Consider the following 20,301-nt stretch of genomic DNA (forward strand, 5'->3'; position numbering starts at 1 on the left):
GGAGGGTTAAACCATGTCCTCTTCCATAACAGCAATAAGCATTTTATACTTATATGCCAACCCCGTATGAAGGACGGTACTCTGCTAGTCATTTATAAAAGACACATCTGCACCCAGTTCCTGCATCTAGGTACATAAAAATTAAGTTATATTTCAATTTTTTACTTTAAGAGTAATTTATTGGATAGATTAATGTGTTAGCCAGTTAAAAGAGAAAGGGATTGAGGAGAAAGAGGATTGAGGAATGAACTGCTATCCTTTGATATGAAATGCATGTTCATCAGCTGTTTTTGGCATTACAAGTTGTTTGGTTCTAAATTTAGTGTCCCCCCTCAACCGCTGTTTGGTTTCTAATTTTGGGTTAGAACAATGTCCATTTGCTTGCACCACTGGACTAATATCAAGTTAGCCGTTGAGCTGGTTGTTCTGTATATGCTTATTTAATGTTTCTTTTAATCCACTAACATATTTAGGTTGTGAATGGAGGTATGTAGTTTTACTGTTTATAATAAGACTGATAGGCCTACTTGTTTTCACTGTACTTTGTTTGATCCATCCTCTACTGGCTGTGTTAGGTTATATTTGCTTTAGGCCTATAAGCACTATATTAGAACAAGTGCTATTGACGGTTTTCTCAAGATAATAGTGGTTTATTTATTAAAAGTTGTTTAATTGAAAGCATCCGGTCAACCAGTAACAATTTAATGTAACAGTGAGTGTTTTAGAACATATTGAAGCAGGCAAAATAATTCATTTTTCATTTACGATTAAAATAAAACGATAATTACCGTACTTACTACAGTACCTACCAGAATAAAGCATGTTGATTTATTATTTGAACTAGTAACGTGATGTAACTTCTTCAGCACTATTGAACAATTGCTAACTGAACTTTGATATCTATTTCACTTGAATATTGCATTTAAAGTTTTAATTATTGAGATTAAACTTGAAAATTTAACAAGATCAGGTTTGAGATTAGCTCTTGCTTATTTCTGTAGGCCTATGCTTTTGAATCATAATTTGCCCGGCAAGAAGAAGTTTAAGTTGTCTGCACTTGCAGACAATTCTCAGCAGCTCTAGTTTCCCTGAAGGACTAAACTTTTTCCGAGCTAATTTTGAAAAGTCTGCGTCTGTTTGAAGGAAATATAAAAAAGTACTTCTCATCCCTTGATATTTCCTCAATGGACTGGGTGAGAAATCCTTTCATTGAAGCTGCTTACAAGACTGCATTGTTTACGACTGATGAAGAGAGTGAGCTGATCAACTTGAAAAATGATCGTGGTTTAAAGCTACAGTACTCCAAATTAGTTGAAGATGCGGAAGCAGAATCAAAACTGAAGAAAACCAAAGTTAATATTGATATTTCATCTTTTTTGATTCCTTTGCTAAAGGAGTAGGTATCCGTTAATTTCAAAGAAGGCCATGAAAGTAATATTGCCCTTTTCTACTTCGTACATTTGTGAAGCTGCATTCTCATCAATTAACGCAATCAAGACCAAAACCTGTTCTCAACTAAAGTCTTTGGAAGACGATATGAGAGTCTGCTTGTCAACCATTGGTCCAAGAAAGAAACTTTTTAATGAACAAACGTCAAGCACAAGTTTCCCACTAGAACTGAATCAGGGTTTATTAAACATTTCTTACTCATTATTGGTAAATTCATACATTTTAATCAAGCTTATTGTTTAATTATTATTTAAAACTTTCCATTTAATAAAAACTAAATAATGCACATATGTTGGATAACAAATGTGAGTTTTATATTTTTTACCTTGGTAAACCCACCTTTATAGGCTACACATACAGGGTGACAAAAAAGTCTGGAAACGGTTTAATATCTTTTTAATTAAATTCGTTAGAAAATTCAAACCTTTCACATCACCACAGCTATCTGATAAGAAATAAGAATCTTTTACTATACAAAATATAGTAACACCTTATTACATAATTTATTTATTATCAGATATAATGCTTGCAAAAAGTAGTTTTCCTACATATACTTATATGTAGGAAAACTACTTTTTGCAAGCATTACCATTTTTGTACCTTCACCAGGGGACGGCCCATGAGAAGTAGGTACGTAATCTTTAACGTAAGCATAGGCTGATATGCACATCGTTTTAAAGGTCTGTTCAAGTGGAGTTCATTGCCAGAAACCGTGTCAAAAAAGGTTCATCCGTTACAAAATGGCGGCAGTCCAAAGTTCTTGCGGAATATACCTGCACATGCCTTAGTAATGGTAAATACTCGTAGTCAACATTAGCCGGGAAATCTGAAACCCGGTTAAATTTGTTTTGAAGACTGAAAAAAGTTACTAACTAGTGGACTTTAAAATACAATTTCAGCTCTCACACTAATGTTTAATACGAGTATTTATCAATACTAAGGCCTGTGCAGGTATATTCCACAAGAACTTTGAACAGCCGCCATTTTGTAACGGATAAACCTTTTGAGACGCGGTTTCCGACAATGAACTCCACTTGACTAACCCTTTAAAATGATGTGCATATTAACCTATGCTTACTTTAAAGATTATGTACCTACTCCTTCGGGGGTCGTCCCCTGGTAGAGGTAAAAAAATGAAAATGCTTGGAAAAAGTAGTTTTTATACATATGTAAGTTGAAGTGAAAGGTTTGAATTTTCTAACGGATTTAGTTAAAAAGTTATTAAGCCGTTTCCAGACTTTTTTATCACCCTGTTTATATATTTACTAGTAAAAAACAGGTTTTACGGGGTAAGGTGTAATTGAAAAAAAGAGTTTTTTATGCACTTACTAAATGTAATTTCAACCAACGATATTTTTGTAGACAAGTGTGCCGTGACTACAAACGTGAGTTAGTGTGCCCTGAACGGAAAAAGGTTGGGAAACACTGCACTATAACATAGAACAGACAAAACGTTAACAAAAAACACAAAACATACAATATTGTCCTAACCCTTTGGGTGCCAGAAATTTATTTTGGTACTTTCTGAAAAGTGCCAAAGTTTTTTACTAGGTATGTCTTAAAAGTGCCAGGCTTGCCGCAGGGGCGAAGCGTAGTGCGCAAGAATAAAAATTGGTAAAAATTATAAATTTTCATCCCAAAAGTGCCAAGGAACGATAAATCGTGCCTCGATAGTATGAGAAATTGAATGAAGTCATCGTTGTTGTAAAATTACAACCGAGTCAATCGTTATGCCCATTAAAACTCACATGATCGAAAGTCAGATTTAATTTCAGATCGTACTTATCAGATACTTATTATTCAGATTTAATTTTATTTGCAGATGACAACAGCAATAGTCAAAGGTTAAGTCAAAAATGAATTGGCACTTAATAACTCTTCCTCTGGTCAAAACATAAGTTTCTGGTTGAGCAAGAAAGGTCTTAGCTTAAATCGTGCCAAGACTAAAATATTAGGCTAGAATTTTTCGCCTCATCAAACAGGTCAAAAGAATTAATTTTTGCAGTTTCCAACACTAACATTGACCTTCCTGTCTGCAAATAAGTAGATTTTCTGGGACAAACAGTTCAAGATAATTTAAAATAGAATAACCACTTTGACCATTTATATGATAAACTAGATAAATCTATATTTCATATCTGAATTATTAGAAGAATTTTTGATGACAAGACAGTGATATTAGTAATACCATGGTTATTTATTATCAATTAATTATGTCTTACAGTTTTTTGTGGTGGGCAAATTCACCTTCCAGCAAATATATCTTTAAACAACAAAAAAATTACATCAGAGTCATTCTGCTCAAGAAAATCATGTAGATCCAGTTTGAAAAAAATTAAACTTTTGACCCTTCTGATTTTTATATTTTACACTTGGCACTTTCCATTAAAAACAAAATTTATTTATTTGAAAACTGTAAAAAAAACTCATACTTAATTATGAAACAAGACATAAACAACTTTTGGAAAGTCCAAGCCACAGATTAGCTTTGTTCCACAATGGGCCTTATTATAAATGCATACAACTCTACAACAAATTGTCCTATTATTTCACAGACCATTCTTTGAGTTTAAATAATTTTAAAAAGAAACTATTAGAAAAATTGATTGCACTTTGTCCTTTTGATATAATTCATTTTTATCCTGTCAACTTTGTACATATTTATTATGTGTAAACTATTAATATTAAAAAATATGCTATTTATATAAAAGCAGAACTGGTCCTTTGATCTCCAAGGCCAAGTTGTGTTATATAAACCATATCTTATATAAAGGTTGGTGAACCACATGTGCTCTCTCAGTAGACCACTGTCCAACCTTGAACTTGTTTCTTTTGATTTTCCACATTAGACTAACAGAAATAACTTTTGTTTCAGCATACTACTGCATTAGTAAATGTAAGTAGCCTATCCACAAAACTGTATTCGTTATTAATAAATGTACAAGTTTTACTGTCTATTATAATGCACATTGTTTAAAGGGCATAGTTACATCACAAGTTGTATACATGTTATGGAGGAATGTTTAAATTAAAAGCGCATGCTTGTGCAAAAAAATTAATTTGATGTCATTCCATTTTTTTTAGCCATTCCTATTTAATTATTTGAATTGTGCATATTCTTGACTTGCTATACAAACGAGAAATATTATGAACTACAACGTGACAGGATTTTTTATTTTAAGATTCTGAATCAACCACTTGACAGGTTTTAATGATGTGTTGAAGGAAAGATAACTTTAAAAGGCAGGGAATGTTGAAGCTATAATTTTAGTTTAGCGTTTAGGTTCTTTAGATATTAAGTTTTATTTAAAGAAAAGTCTAGCAGCTGACATGCTCATTTTAAGATTGTTTCAATGTAATTTGTTTTATAACTAACAGCTGTTTCAAACTTTCATTAAAATATTTACGTTACAACGTTACAAGTGTTTACACTAATATTGATCGTCGGTATTACATATTTTTACGATGTTTGCGTTTACAGGAAATGTGTAGCCTAATTTTGAACTCCATATTCCAAACATTTAAATGTGTATAATCAAGTTTCGACGTAAATATAATCTGTTTGAAATTTGAACTCATGTTAGGGATTTTTTTTTTTAGCGAACTATTGCTTAGGTAATTTAGGTTACACTTGACTTCTTAGGATACGGTACTTCTTTTTCTTGATGTTCGAGTGTGTATATATCATCGGCATAACAACATTTTGGTTAGTAATGAAAATGTAAACTGGTGTAGTAGTAGGTCACTAGAAAACTGTTCAATAAGCTGCAGGGTGTCAGTAGAAACCAAAATCGATTTAGGCCTATACCATACCATAACTATCCCAGTAGTATTGTATGGTTCAGAAACTTAGCCACTGACCAAAGAACCGAAAACTCTAATTGCTGGGTTTGAGAATGAGAGTGCAGAAAAAATATCCTGACCAGTTCAAAACCACGGAGGTTGAGATACGAAAGAACAGAGAGATAAGAGAAATGTATAAACACCCAAATATAGGAGTGCTTACTGAAAGTAAAAGGCTCCGGTGGGCAGGCTATGCATGGTGGAAAGAAGATAAAATCAACTTTTAAAATTATCGGATTTAAAATGCATATCATATCGTGTTGTTGGCCTATAATTGGATAAAAGAAATAGGTGGTCACGTGACATTTGTTGAAGGGACAATTTTCCCAATTAAAACTGTCAGAATTCCTCTTTATGTGTGTAAACTTGCTGTTCTGACCTATGTTTAGTTTTAATCGACTATTCGATTCCTGTACATAGGACAGGCCAACTAATACAGAATTTTATGATTATTCAAACTTACAAAACAGTTGGTGAAAGTAAACATCTGCTTTTAAATTTTATTTATTTGTAAACATTGTAGTTCTAAAAGTTTGACATTCAACCCCTTAAAACACTCTGGGGCGGAGCTCTTTTGATGAATCTGCATCAAACTTTACACAAACCATCCTTGAATAATGCTTAATAATAATAATGCCTGTATGTTTCATTACTATCAGTATCTGTCAAGCGGTTTCGGAGTCCATAGGGTATATACATACATACTTCCTCTTTTATATAGATATTCATAATATGTGTAAATTATTCATAATGCATGATTTTTATTGACATGTCGCATATTCATTGCTGATCTTCAGCCTCTGTATTGTGATTTATCCTGATGAATAAATTAAATTGAATTGTTTTGAATTCAAGATAAAATATTAAAGTTAAAATTATGTAGGCCTATGTTATTTTTTGGGGTGGTTTCTTTGACAATGAAGAATAGAAGCTATCTCATTCCTACGTGTTATAGCTTGTTTTGTACAGAATTTGCTGATGTCAAGTACTTGACCAAGCCAAGTAATAAAATGACAACATACTCTAAACCTACATGCAAGGCTGGTATTTCAACATCAGTTGACAGACCATCGGCATCTGTTGGAACAAGACTCACCTTGCTTAATATAGAGTAAAAACTAAGTGATAAATAGCAAAATAGCATTCACAACTCACACGATAGTACTGTAATCAGGTAGTATTAATAACACTCATGTGAATTTTTAAAATTGAAAATAAAACTCAGTGATAAGTTCTTTCCTCATAAAATTAGAAATATTAACTGTTCAAGAAAGGTTCATACATATTAATTTGAAATGTGTTAGTAAGTTTTGGTAAATATTAAACATATTTAACAAAAATATTAGGTATCACTTCTTAAAACTACATCTTCTATGTGACATATATTTTTTTATCAAATCACCAATAAATTAAGAGAAAAAGTATAATTTTGATAGTAGCACTATCCGTGAGTGACAAATTCATCTTTGTTCTAGTGGAAGAAAACATTGGCTGGTCCGTATAAGTCAATGGTGATCTGTATTAGTGTTGAAGGTAGCAGTGGGTGTTGCAGTGTTGGCGGGGAGGAGGAGGCATGACTGATGTTACGATGGCTGACGCAAACCACCGAGCCAACGGCGGCGCGCCAACGGGCGGCTGGGACAGGGTGGCTATACTGGACGCTGGTGCACAGTACGGCAAAGTCATCGACAGGAAGGTGCGCGAGTTGTGTGTGGAGAGTGAGATACTGCCTCTAGACACACCTGCATTCACACTCAAGGAGAAAGGCTACAAGTGAGTCAGAGGGGATAGCTAGGTTGTCATTTGATTTATAATATTTGTTTAAGATTATTAATTCAGGAACCTGGTAGAAACCTTCAGGTGTCAAATGATGGTCAAAAGTGGTTACTGCTTCCGTCTATCCCCAATCTCCCGAAAACGTCTACAGTATTTAAAAAACTGCCTAGATTTTTTAAATTTTTTACGGAGGGATATAAATTGTCTGAGCCATGAATTTTCTGGTGATCATTAATCAGTGTTTTTTTTAGAGTTCAAGCAGGAGGAAGTTGTTCTGTTAACTAAGTTAATTTTACTGTCTACTATGCACAAGTGAGTACTACGACTATCCGCAGTACTATCCTGATAATTTGACCAATTCGTATATACCAAGGTGAGAATGTGGTTCGGATTCCACTATAAACTGTAGGTCCCTTAGTTGCCATTAGCTGTATGGGCTATTAATTAACAACTGTGTCTAAGGAACATGTCGGCCTTAGTCACTAACAAGACTACAAGATTGCGCCACTCATCCTACACTCATCTCCATTCATACTTAGCTCAAAATACCTACTTAGTATGGTCGCCATTTCATCAAAAAGTATTAAAGTATTAAACTATGAAAAGTCATTGAACTGTTTAGTCAGCTGCCAATGGTGTTTCTTACAGTAATAGACCTATATGTAACTACTGTCGGGGAAAAAAGTTTAGACACTCGAGCTTAAGAGGTCTATAGAAAAGTAAGCAAAACACTTCGAAAATCAGGGAGCATATAAAAAAATCTGTGCGATTTGATGCATCGGTTCGTGCATGGGTATGTAGGACGGGCCAACAGCTAGTTTAAAATAATAATGTAAATTTTTAATGTTTCAGGGCTATAATTATATCAGGGGGTCCAAGCTCTGTATATGCAGAGGATGCTCCCAGATATGATGCAGATATATTCAGGATAGGAGTTCCAGTCCTAGGTATGTGGTGTGAATAACTCGGAAAACACATGGTTAAATGGGGTAGTCCACATTAGCCCTAAGCCAGATGTCAAAGTGTGGAGCTCAAGCTCCACAACTGAAATGTTTTGGACATGTGACTACATAAAAAAAGATTAAGCCATGGAGAGCATTTTTTAACTACTGAACTGCCAGAACGGTATTTTAGAGAATATTTTTGTGTGAACAAAGAATAGTTTGATGAGATTGAAAGTGACATTAGTCATATAGCACAAGGTGATGTTAAAATTACCATCTGAATTAAATGCTCCATTACTATATCTTTCACTTACAAAACACTAGAAAACCAATGCACTGTATTCCAGATACAATGCCGCGGAGGCCTGCTGCACGCAGCCTATGCTCAATGTGCGGTGCTCCATATAAACCTGTGTATTACAGAATCAGCCGAGGCTTGCCTTCACCTCGCCTCACTCCAATGTGCGGGCCTAAGGGTTCAGTCATTGTTTCCAACACGAATAGTTATGTCGTAATAGTCAATAAATCGAACAAATCACCATCAATTTGCTAACCGCGATCTAACCGCTACAAAAGAATCTGGTAAACCCCATCTGAGAAGCAGCTAATTTAGTGTTGATAGCCTGTTTATTTACGTTTTGGTGGCACTTCACTAATATTAAAACAAAATAACACTATGATGTGGTTAATTGCCATTAGTTTTAACATACAAATAAACTACACAAACACATAAAAATTTGGGGTCTGGGTTACAGAAAATTTAAGGTCGGTATGGTACAATATTTTGTACCTCCGTTCTAGGTACAAAATTGGTACGGTACGCGGCTACCAGTATTTTTGCCGTTTTATTCTTAGAATTGTATTTAAACCATCCATATATAAAGCTAGGATGGATTTGAACTAATTGAGAAAACTGTGAGCCCATACATACAGTTTGGGGTTTTTTATTGCATCATTACCCTATTAATAAATTATGAAAATTGTAAACAAACATCTGATAAACCTTTTATGTGCTCTGAACTAACCAACTACCTGTTGACTACTAAATTAAATTGAATGTATTCGTATTGTATTGTTATAATAGTCTGTAGCGAACTGAATTTGTACCGCATAAAATGCGGTGATGGCGGTAATTAGGCCAGAACCGTACCATACCTACTTTTTCTGTACAACGCAGACCCCTTATAAAAATACATGATAGAGAAACATATATTATGGTTTGAACTCACATTTATGAAGTTGATGGATGTTGGCCTAGAGTCGTTCCTGCTTTTGTTCAAGGCAGTAAATGTAATGGTTAAAAGAGAGCAGTCCTAGTCCTTTAAATATCTAATTTTAGCTTTTGGACAGGATTTAAATTAAACTTTTTAGGACAGGAATATCAGGTTGTTTTTGTGTCAGAAATGATCATGACGCTTTTAGTAAAAGAACCCTGGTTTGTTTTCAGGTATTTGTTATGGAATGCAGATGATGAATAAAGAGTTTGGAGGGCAAGTTATAAGGAAAGATGGAAGAGAAGATGGACAGTTTGCTATAGATGTTGATCCTAAGTGTATATTATTTAAGTAAGCCAATGTCACATATATTTTATTCCAAGTTTATGCCATTGATTCTGTCAATGAAAAGAGTTTACTGGTTTGTCATAAAATTAAAAGTCTGAGGGCTTTTAGTTACACAAAAAGAACACAAATACATCATCAGTATTTTGTCCTAGAGTAGGACTTCTTCATAATAGATTGATATGTTTGTGTGAACCAGAACTTTTTTGCAGGCCATCCATAAACCCCTTGACTCTTATCAGGTATCCTACCTGCACTTGAATTCATTTCTACAAACACCCCCTGTAATTAGCCCTACAGATTTACCTTGAAATAAAAAACCCATTGACATAACCACCAAATCCCATGTCCCCTGTGATATATTGATATTCTGTAACATTCCATTCTAATCTTGTTATTTCCATTGAGCAACCCCTTTGCATTTGGCTTTTTCGTACTTTTTTTTGCACCTTTATTCTTTTTATGTACATGATCAAGCCTCCAAATTCTCTTACTGCTCATGACTATAGTCATTGTTTTGAATAACATTTCCTGATCTCCTGTTTAAGTCTCCATGTTATATCTTCAAGTGTTAGTCTATATATTTCTCAATGTTTTATTTTGAAAATTTATTAGGCCCCAGCTAATTGTTCAGCCGTGAAATAAAAGTTGAATCACCAATGTTTGTTCTAATCTCTTGGCAGTAGTTTTAGTTTTATTTTTAATTTTAAAAAATCTCTTAAAGAGTTAATAATATAGATTTAGTTTTGTAAAGATAATTAGTTGATATAGGCCTATACAGTAGACTCTCAGTAATCCGGCATATATAATATTCGATGTGCATATCAACCTATGCTTACATTAAATATTTTCTTCTTACTCCTTGTGGGCCAGTAGAAGAACTCGCCCTTACTCACCCTTGGAGGAGAAGAAAATTGACAATTTTTGCTTAAAAATGTAGGTTTTAACGATAAATATCTAAATACAAAACTGTGCTACTGTCGACCACGCTGGGGGGTGACAACAAATAGTTTTCATGAAAACCATAGTGCCTATAACAACAATCAAAAATAAAATTGTGTCAGGCTTTCCGTGCTCACTCAACCCCTGGACTATAGTTAATGGAACCTTCGGACTGAAAAACCGAGAATTTTTTTAACGATTCTTGGTCCCAGTTATTTCTTTAAGTACCGTTGGTATCGAAAACCGTCTTGTGGAACCGACATAACAGCTAAAGAATATATCATTTGCAGGGGCCTAGATAAGTCACAGATAGTACTGTTAACACATGGTGACAGCATTGAGAAGGTTGCAGAGACTTTTCGGGTGATTGCCCAGTCTCGCAATTTTGTCGCAGGCATCGCCAACGACAAGTTGAGATTGTACGGTCTTCAGTTCCATCCTGAGGTTTGTTTGGTTTTTCATGAATAATAGTGTTTTTTTTTATGAATTTCAAGCATGAAAAAGTAAAAATTTAAGCATTTAGATACTGTACTCGACAGATAAGTGTGTACTTTTTTGCACAGATTAACTGTTTCACCAATAAGTCAGATGTGGTTTATATAAATGATCTCAAGTTGGTATTGTTTTAAGAATACTAGGGGTGTGCGTTGCATCAAAAATGCATTAAAATTCTGATTTGATTTGATGCATTGAATCGTGATTCGATTCAGTGGTGATCAAAAAACAATTCGATTCATGAGTGAGTCAGTATCCAATCCATATACGAAAAACCCTTACAGAAAGTCAACGCAATACAGGAGCGTGTTGATGTTGCGTTTCCTTTGTGAAGCGGTTCTTATTTAATGAATTCTTTGCTTGTAAATATTTCATTAATTGTTTTATAATTATTTGTTTTGACATTGCAAATGACAATAAGTATTGTTAAGTGTAGTAGCCTAAACTACTGTAATAGCAAAAACAAGTCACTCCAAAATCATTCTAAAAATAACACAGGTCTGAAAAATTGTTACTTGATACTTAACTAGCAATTGTTTTAGACTGATAAACTTGGTATTTGTTTTGTCTCCTATGTATTCCTTGTAGTTTGTAGGTCTGATTCTATCCTCTCATTTTATTAATTTGTGCCAATTGAAAGTTACAGTATAAATCTTGCAAATGTTTTTATTTGTTTACACAAAAACATATCTTTATTTGTTACATCAATATTCAAGAATAGGTAACATGCTTAACAATATGATTCTGAAAGTAAAAATTATAAATAGGCAAGTAAAGCAGCTCACTGACATTTCCAGCAATACAGGTTCTTCCATTATATGATTGAAAATAAATATTTTTCCACCCTAAAATTAATTTTATTTTGTCATATGTATGAATAGGCCTAACACCACATCAACAAACATTTTCATTACTTTGTGTGGTAAATTTTAATTTGCCTCTGGTTATTTCACTCCAATCATTGACAAGTATGAATAGTAAAATGCCGTATTGCTTCGAATCGAGTTGCATCGATTCAAATTGAAAACCTTCTGAATTGAATCGTTGCTTGGTTGCTTCAAATCAAAATTTTTTTGCTGCTTCGCACATCCCTAAAGGACACCTTCACAACATATCCATTTTTATTTTAGTGGTCTGATTTCTTTTTTCTTTATGTTAATTGTTATGTTTCGTCAAGACTTGTAAAATGATACCAAACTCAACTATACTTGCTGTTTGAAAATTTTGAGCTACCCCCTACCCTCGCTACCCTAAGGGCAAAATTTTCAAAACTGACCAATTATTGTAGCCCTTCATATCCAAACAAGTTGCCGCAAACCGATTTAAAATATCTCAAATCGTTAAAAATTTAATGTTTAATGGGGTGCAAGTTAATTTTCAGCTACCCTCATGGTTATTTGGGTATGAAATGTTTTAGGGCGCCATTTTCTTATAAGTGGGCCGATTTTGGTTTTCTTTAAGTCAATTGTTATGTTTCGTAAAGACCTGTAAAATGATAGCAAACTCGACTATACTTGTCATTTGAAAATATTGAGCTACCCTCTACCCCTGCTACCCGTAAGAGCAAAATGTTCAAAATTGACCATAATTATTGTAGACCCTCATATCTTAGAAGGTTGCTGCAAACAGATTTCAAATATCTCAAATGGTTGAAAAGTTAAGGGGGAGGGGGGTGTAAGTTACTTTTCAGCCACCCTGTATATTGAGAAGTATCCTTACAGTGTCCAAAGACAATTGTTGCATATTATATTGTAAAAGTGATTGACAATATATGACAGGTGGACCTAACAGTCAATGGCCAGTCTATGTTGAGGACGTTTCTGTTTGACGTGGCTGGTCTTACACCCAACTACACACTGGAGTGTAGAGAGGCCTCATGTATTCAATACATACGCGAGAGCGTTGGCACCAACAAAGTTCTGGTAAGCGAAGTAGCTGTAACTAAACGTATGGGATCTTAGATGATAAGTGTGACGATTTCCGAACAAGAGTTCATTGAACCTGAAATGGCCAGTTTAAAAATCACTTTTAGTTTTTAGAAAATATACTTGCTTGGTGCAAATTTGATGTAAGAGCTTACCAGTTGATTCTGACCATTACAGATTTATAGACACTGTATTATGGTATTTTTGTGTAACTCATTCTCCATGGCAAGTCTCAATAACATTTTGAAATTAGTCAGAGAAGTACCTATTAATAGTGGAAGAATATTAGGAAAATCGACCTAAAAAATTCGGTCTAAGTGGAAACTTTGCACAGTTGTTTAGTAAGCCCAAATAAATAAAATATCAAAAGTCCCCATAAATTCCTGCTGTGCTTCAGCCGCCATCTTGGAAAATGGCAGCCAATTTTCACTTTTTTGACAATATTTCACAAACTATTGGTATTAGAGAATTTTTGTAAATACAAAGGTTAAAGAACGTCTAAAAATACATCTTTTTTATATTAGAAAGTTTGCTCTATCTCTAACGGTTATTGAGATAAATAATAAAAGTTATCATTAAATTTAAAATTCCCACATTATTCTTATGGAGGAAAATAAAATTGTTGCAGTTTGCTTATTTATGGATACATTTTGATGAAACTTGGCAAATATATTTATTTTATAATGAGCTATTAATATTTAACATAAATACACACTTCAGTACCCTCCCTATAGCAGTAAACCTAGTACTCGTTAAATTTAAAGTTATTTAAATAGGGAATATATATCTTACATATTTAGGATATATTTTTAGTAAAAATCCAGTCAGGCAAATGGATATTCATTTGTTAATCATATTAACAATAATTTTTTCTTATTAGTATTATGATTTAAAGCTCACTTACTATCTTGTCACTACTATGTAACTACTCAAACCTTACGGTACGTTGTTACTCCCGGTATAATTATTTTGTCAGTAAATATTAGGAAATTGAACCTTAAAATCCGGACTAAACTGAAATTTTCCACAGTTAAACGCACAGTAAGCCTAGTTGATGAAAATGGCAAAAGTCCCCACAAATTTCGGCTGTGTCTCAGCCGCATTTAGTCTAGATTTTAAGGTTGAATTTCCTAATATTCACCGACAAAATAATTATACTGGGAGTAATAAGTAGGCCTACCATGTAGGTAGTAGTGAAAAGATAGTGATTGGACTTTAAACTTTAATACTAATACGGGAAAACTATTGCTAATTACTAAAATACTTCCTAAAAATGTAAGATAGATTCCCTATTTAAATACGGCAACTTTAAATTTAACAAGTACTAGGTTTACTGTTATGGGGAGAGTAATGAAGGTGTGTATTTGAGTTAAATATCATTAGCTTAGTATGAAATAAATAAGTTTGCCAAGTATTATTTATCTCAATAACCGTTAGAGATAGAGCCTTGTAATATAAAAAAGATGTATTTTTAGACGTTCTTTAACTTTTGTATTTACAAAAATTCTCTAATACCAATAGTTTGTGAAATATTGTCAAAAAAGTTAAAATTGGCCGCCATTTTCCAAGATGGCGGCTGAAGCACAGCCGGGACTCATGGGGACTTTTGATATTTTATTTATTTAGGTTTACTAAACAACTGTGCAAAGTTTCCACTTAGTCCGAATTTGTTAGGTCGAATGGCAGTTTTATTCCTAAAATTCTTGGACTATAAGTCAGATTATATGAAACTAGGGATGGGTTGGAAACCCGAAACCGGGAATTGTAAAATAAAGAGTTGGTTTGTTTTATCAGTTACTGTGCAAATCATTTTGCCGTGATCATGGTAGTTGGTTGGGAGATTTCACTAAAAAAGCACACGGACAAAGCTTCAAAAACATCTGGATTTGTAAAAAAAAACATGGTTTGGCACGTACAATCCTTCCTTCGGTAGCGTATGTCCAGTGCCTTATTTAAAGTCAACGGTAACTTTTAAGGGAAATTCCTTCTTAGTCAGTCCGAAAAGATTACCTACAAACAATTGCTTTATATGACAGTTTGACCAGAGTTAGCCAAATACACTACTTGATAGTGTAGGTGCCCAAGAGAGATACAACCAATCTTGAACCCTGATTACGTTTCTCATCAACTTGATCATTCTTCTTAGTTCAGTTAGTAACTGAGTTCTTTTTATCATGGGTTTATGAGGTGACCTAAAGGGCTTAATGAGTTCAAAAATCTAATGGATACAACAGAGCGTTCTCATAGCGCGGTAATAGCTTATTCCCTATATGGGGAATTAACAAAAAATTTAATCAAAGTTAGATACATTCATCAATCTTCATACCAGTTTGGCTGCAATATATTTTATGGGATTGTGATGTTTCTTGCAGCTTATGATCAGCGGAGGAGTAGACTCAACAGTGTGTGCAGTGCTGCTCAAGAAAGCTCTGCCAGACACAGATATCATCGCGTTACACATAGACAATGGGTTCATGCGTAAAAACGAGAGTCAGACCGTGGAACAGCTGCTGAAGAAACAAGGCATAAATGTACAAGGTACTAACACTATCTAGATTATTATTGTTTCTAAAATGTTTTTTTTTGTCGGTACGCCATAACTTTCCTAATAGGCCACTTCATTAATTTTTATAAATGAGGTATCATTTTTAAGCTTATTTTACCCACTACATTGAAAAAAAAAACAAAAAAAACAAATCCCTCACATTTCAGTGGTTTTTAAAAATAATTGATTTACTTCCTCACTTAATTTCAACTTTAATGCTTTGGTGATTGGATCAGCTGATTTATTTAGGGCCTACTCTTAGATGAGTAATGTTTGCTTGTATGTATGCTTGTACAGTAGACACTCTAAAATCCGGCACAATCTAGTAACCGGTGTCTTTTGACTAGGGATGGACGGGATTACATTTGATTCAGGAATTTTTTGGGACGGGATTCGATCCGATTGTTGGCGATTTTGCTGCTTCGTGAGTGACGATTAGACCGCTATCGTGAGAGATTTTCACGATAGTTCTACGAATCCAGGAGGCAAAGTCATTTTGACGATCCCGCCATGACCACCGAGTCATTTTGACGATTGCACTGAGACCGGCGAATTATGCCGACCTTAATGCCGTGACCGCGAGTCATTACCACGATCGCACCATAATCGCAGAGTCGTTTCGACGATCGTGCCGTGACTGCAGAGTCATACACTGACGATCCCGACGTTAATGCAAGTAATTCGACGATCGCGCCCAGAATGCGAGTCATTTTGACGATCGTGTCTTGACCGCAGAGAAAATAGACCTGCGATAGGACCAAATCCCGTCCCGAAAAATTCCCAAATCAAATGTAATCCCGTCCTGAAAATCGGGACCTGTCCATCCCTATAAATAGCATAACTTATTGACATGACTGCAGCATTGCAGCACAATGTGTGCATTGTAATTACTGTATGTGTGATGTAGTAATCAACGCAAGCCACCAGTTCCTCCATGGTACGACGTCAGTGCCTGTAGACACCAACACCAAGGAGCCCAACAACAGGACCAGAGTCACCAAAATGCTCTGCATGACTGCCAACCCCGAGGAGAAGCGCAAGATCATTGGCGACGTCTTTGTTGAGGTTAGCTTTTTATCTGCTTGAGGAATGAGTTGTTTAATAATTTTGTAGGCCTATGAGTAGTTCAATTGATAAATTTTGTAGGCCTATGAGTATTTCAAGTGATTAATTTTGTAGGCCTATGAGTAGTTCAAGTGATTACTCCATTGCAACTATGTGGGAGTTTTGTAAAGTGAAGAGTTTTTTGTTGTAATTTATAATTTTACTAGTACCAAAACTGGGCCTAAAGTTCATTACTTTAAATTTTTGTTTTGGGTGTGTTGACAATTCTGGATGGTAGTGATGTGTCGGTTCCAAAAGACGATGGTTCCAGCGGTTCTTGGGGAAATAACTGGGACCGAGAACCGTTGGAAAATTGTTGGTTCTTAGGTCCATCGGTTCCATCATCTACTTTACGTATTTTTTAGTACCGGTACTTATTATTTAAACGTTAATTATCACCACATGATAGCTACAATACTAAAATATAAAACTCAAAAATGCTATTGTTATAAATAAGAGATAATAAATAACTAGGGGTCTGCGGGTCCCCAAATTTTTCGGGTCGGGTTGGGCCAACAAAAGGCCCAAAAGACCGGGTCGTGTCAGAGATTTGTTCGGGCTAAAAAAAGAATAGGCCTAATAATTTATTTGCCAGTGGTGTGCAAGGCAGCATTTTTTTTCTCTTCGATTCAAAGAACTTTGATTTGAATCGATGCGATTAGATTCGATGCAGCACAGCATGATTTTCTTTCAAAATTATTTACATGTGTTTCTGTAATGGACTGTTACCTTAAAAAAAAAGGTTAAAGTAAAAATATGTACCTACTAAAAAAATGATGAACAAGAGGATCTAACCTCCTGCTGATGGAAACTGCCAATTTTATGGCTGGACTAAAGAAATCCAGACTTCACTAACAATTAGAATAAGCCTATACCAAAGCAATCGTTATTATTGTTGACCTGTATTAAATCAAATTGAGTTTCCAGTTTATTTTATGATGTACGGTAACTTAATTTCCACTTTAGGTTTAAATAGAAAGAGCTTATTGCCTGAGAATAAGGGAGACAAAGGATAGGATAAGCAGGCTTACCTTTAGAAATCCAGGCATCCCACTTCACTACAGGAACACAGAAGAAAACACAAAAGAAAAAACAACAGGATATTTCGAGGCCACTGGCCCCTTTCTCATCTAATGTGACTCTCAATGTTGAGAAAAGGCCAGTGGCCATAAAATATCCAGTGTTTCTTTTGTGTTTTCTTTTCTTCTGTGTTTCTGTAGTGAAGTGGAATGCCTACATTTCTAAATGTAATCCTGCTTATCCTATCCTTTGTCTCCCCTGACTTCCAATTTTATATTGTTGGCTTTCAATACTTCCGGTTCATTCTTAGGACCAGGACGAACCAAAAAAGTTGATAATCAGTGTTTGTTGTCAATTTGATACATTATTGCTTTCAATAAATAGATGTCAAATTAAAAATAACAATTGAAATTAATAAAAAAATTCAAAAAAGATCAGTGAGTCGGCCTACCAAAAAGATAACATTTATTAATTAGAACCGTGTACAATGACATTTTCTCACTACTTATATCTTCAACATTTGTTAAACTATGAAAATAAGTCACTAAGTTTAGCTAAAAACACATTCATAAATGAGGATACGAGTATATTTGAAATACAGAATAATAAAACAACCACATTTAAAAAACTTTTATTTCTTAACTTTTTTCCTTGAACGGGTCAACATTTTTTCACTCACTATCAACAAAAATTATCACTTATCATTTCACAAAAGCCGTCGATGTGTGAGCTGTGAAGAGCAGACAAGCTGAATGCTGAGGAAGTGCTGCTGGCTCAGGGCACATTGATACCTGATCTGATAGTCAGCATCTCCCCTGGTCAGCATCACTAATCACATGCTGTTCACAGGTAGCCAATGAGGTGATCAGCCAGTTGAAGCTGAATGCTGAGGAAGTGCTGTTGGCTCAGGGCACACTGAGGCCTGATCTGATAGTCAGCTTCTCCCCTGGTCAGCATCACTAATCACATGCTGTTCACAGGTAGCCAATGAGGTGATCAGCCAGTTGAAGCTGAATGCTGAGGAAGTGCTGTTGGCTCAGGGCACACTGAGGCCTGATCTGATAGTCAGCTTCTCCCCTGGTCAGCATCACTAATCACATGCTGTTCACAGGTAGCCAATGAGGTGATCAGCCAGTTGAAGCTGAATGCTGAGGAAGTGCTGCTGGCTCAGGGCACACTGAGGCCTGATCTGATAGTCAGCTTCTCCCCTGGTCAGCATCACTAATCACATGCTGTTCACAGGTAGCCAATGAGGTGATCAGCCAGTTGAAGCTGAATGCTGAGGAAGTTCTGCTGGCTCAGGGCACACTGAGGCCTGATCTGATAGTCAGCTTCTCCCCTGGTCAGCATCACTAATCACATGCTGTTCACAGGTAGCCAATGAGGTGATCAGCCAGTTGAAGCTGAATGCTGAGGAAGTGCTGCTGGCTCAGGGCACACTGAGGCCTGATCTGATAGTCAGCATCTCCCCTGGTCAGCATCACTAATCACATGCTGTTCACAGGTAGCCAATGAGGTGATCAGCCAGTTGAAGCTGAATGCTGAGGAAGTGCTGTTGGCTCAGGGCACACTGAGGCCTGATCTGATAGAGTCAGCATCTCACCTGGTCAGCAACAAAGCTGACACCATCAAGACCCATCACAATGACAGTCAGCTGATACGTAGCCTCAGGGAAGCTGGCCAGGTCATCGAACCGCTCAAGGACTTTCACAAAGACGAGGTAAACTAAGCGTAATAAAAAGTTATATTTTAAAGGGAAGCCGAGTGGCTGATAAGAAGATTTTCTAATAAGCATGTTCAAAGTCCCAAAAAAATTTTCATTTTGGTCATTTGGGTGGGATTTTGTTAGGATGTGGGTATCTTCCATCTTGCTTGCTATTGTAGCGGAAAAATGCTGGCCTTGTCAGAAGTATGCATCCTCACAAAGAAAAAGAACCCTTAAAACCTCATGAAATTCCAACTCGACCATGGCAAAAAGTAGGAGTTGATTTTTTACAACTCCCAAGCTCTATACAAGATATGAAAATGAAATAATATACATGAATACAACTTTTTTCATATTTTACTATCAATTAATATTATAAACACAGATTTTTATAACTTAAAAAAATCCGGTAATTAATGATTTCTAGCCCGACCCGATTTTGGTCCGAGACCCGAGGGCCAAAATTATCGGCCCGGCCCGACCCTACCCGAACTAAAAAAGTCTGACCCGCAGACCCCTAGAGATTATTGACGTCGTAATATACAGTACTGTTACATTGACTAACCGTAGAGGTTATTGATGTCGGCAATATACAGTACTGTAACATTGCCTAACCATAGAGATTATTGACGTCGTAATATACAGTACTGTAACATTGACTAACCATAGAGATTATTGACGTCGTAATATACAGTACTGTGACATTGACTAACCGTAGAGGTTATTGACGTCAGCAATATACAGCACTCTAACATTGCCTAACCATAGAGATTATTGACGTCGGGAATATACAGCACTGTAACATTGCCTAACCATAGAGATTATTGACGACGTAATATACAGTACTGTGACATTGACTAACCATAGAGATTTGACGTCGTAATATACAGTAATGTGACATTGACTAACCATAGAGATTTGACGTCGTAATACTGTGACATTGACATTAGTCTTCTTGTACACAGACACAGATAGTCTTCTTGTATACAGTCAT

The 20,301-nt window shown here is 35.4% G+C and overlaps 1 protein-coding gene across 1 annotated transcript in view; it reads left to right on the forward strand.

Moving 5' to 3' along the window:
• Positions 1-382: 382 nt before the first annotated feature.
• Positions 383-20,301, forward strand: part of LOC128988882 (GMP synthase [glutamine-hydrolyzing]) — a 30,441-nt gene continuing 10,522 nt past the window's right edge. The window contains exons 1-10 of the mRNA XM_054410627.1: positions 383-486; positions 4,325-4,345; positions 6,833-7,065; positions 7,921-8,015; positions 9,460-9,577; positions 10,804-10,957; positions 12,787-12,930; positions 15,306-15,471; positions 16,386-16,543; positions 19,107-19,322. Coding sequence (XP_054266602.1) covers positions 481-486; positions 4,325-4,345; positions 6,833-7,065; positions 7,921-8,015; positions 9,460-9,577; positions 10,804-10,957; positions 12,787-12,930; positions 15,306-15,471; positions 16,386-16,543; positions 19,107-19,322 — 1,311 coding nt within the window. The 5' untranslated portion in view covers positions 383-480. The remainder of the gene's footprint in view (positions 487-4,324; positions 4,346-6,832; positions 7,066-7,920; positions 8,016-9,459; positions 9,578-10,803; positions 10,958-12,786; positions 12,931-15,305; positions 15,472-16,385; positions 16,544-19,106; positions 19,323-20,301) is intronic.

Source organism: Macrosteles quadrilineatus, unplaced genomic scaffold (genome assembly GCF_028750875.1).
Source record: "Macrosteles quadrilineatus isolate MER2022 unplaced genomic scaffold, UCM_ALF_1.0 Scaffold_3__2_contigs__length_128488019, whole genome shotgun sequence".
Taxonomy (NCBI): domain Eukaryota; kingdom Metazoa; phylum Arthropoda; class Insecta; order Hemiptera; family Cicadellidae; genus Macrosteles; species Macrosteles quadrilineatus.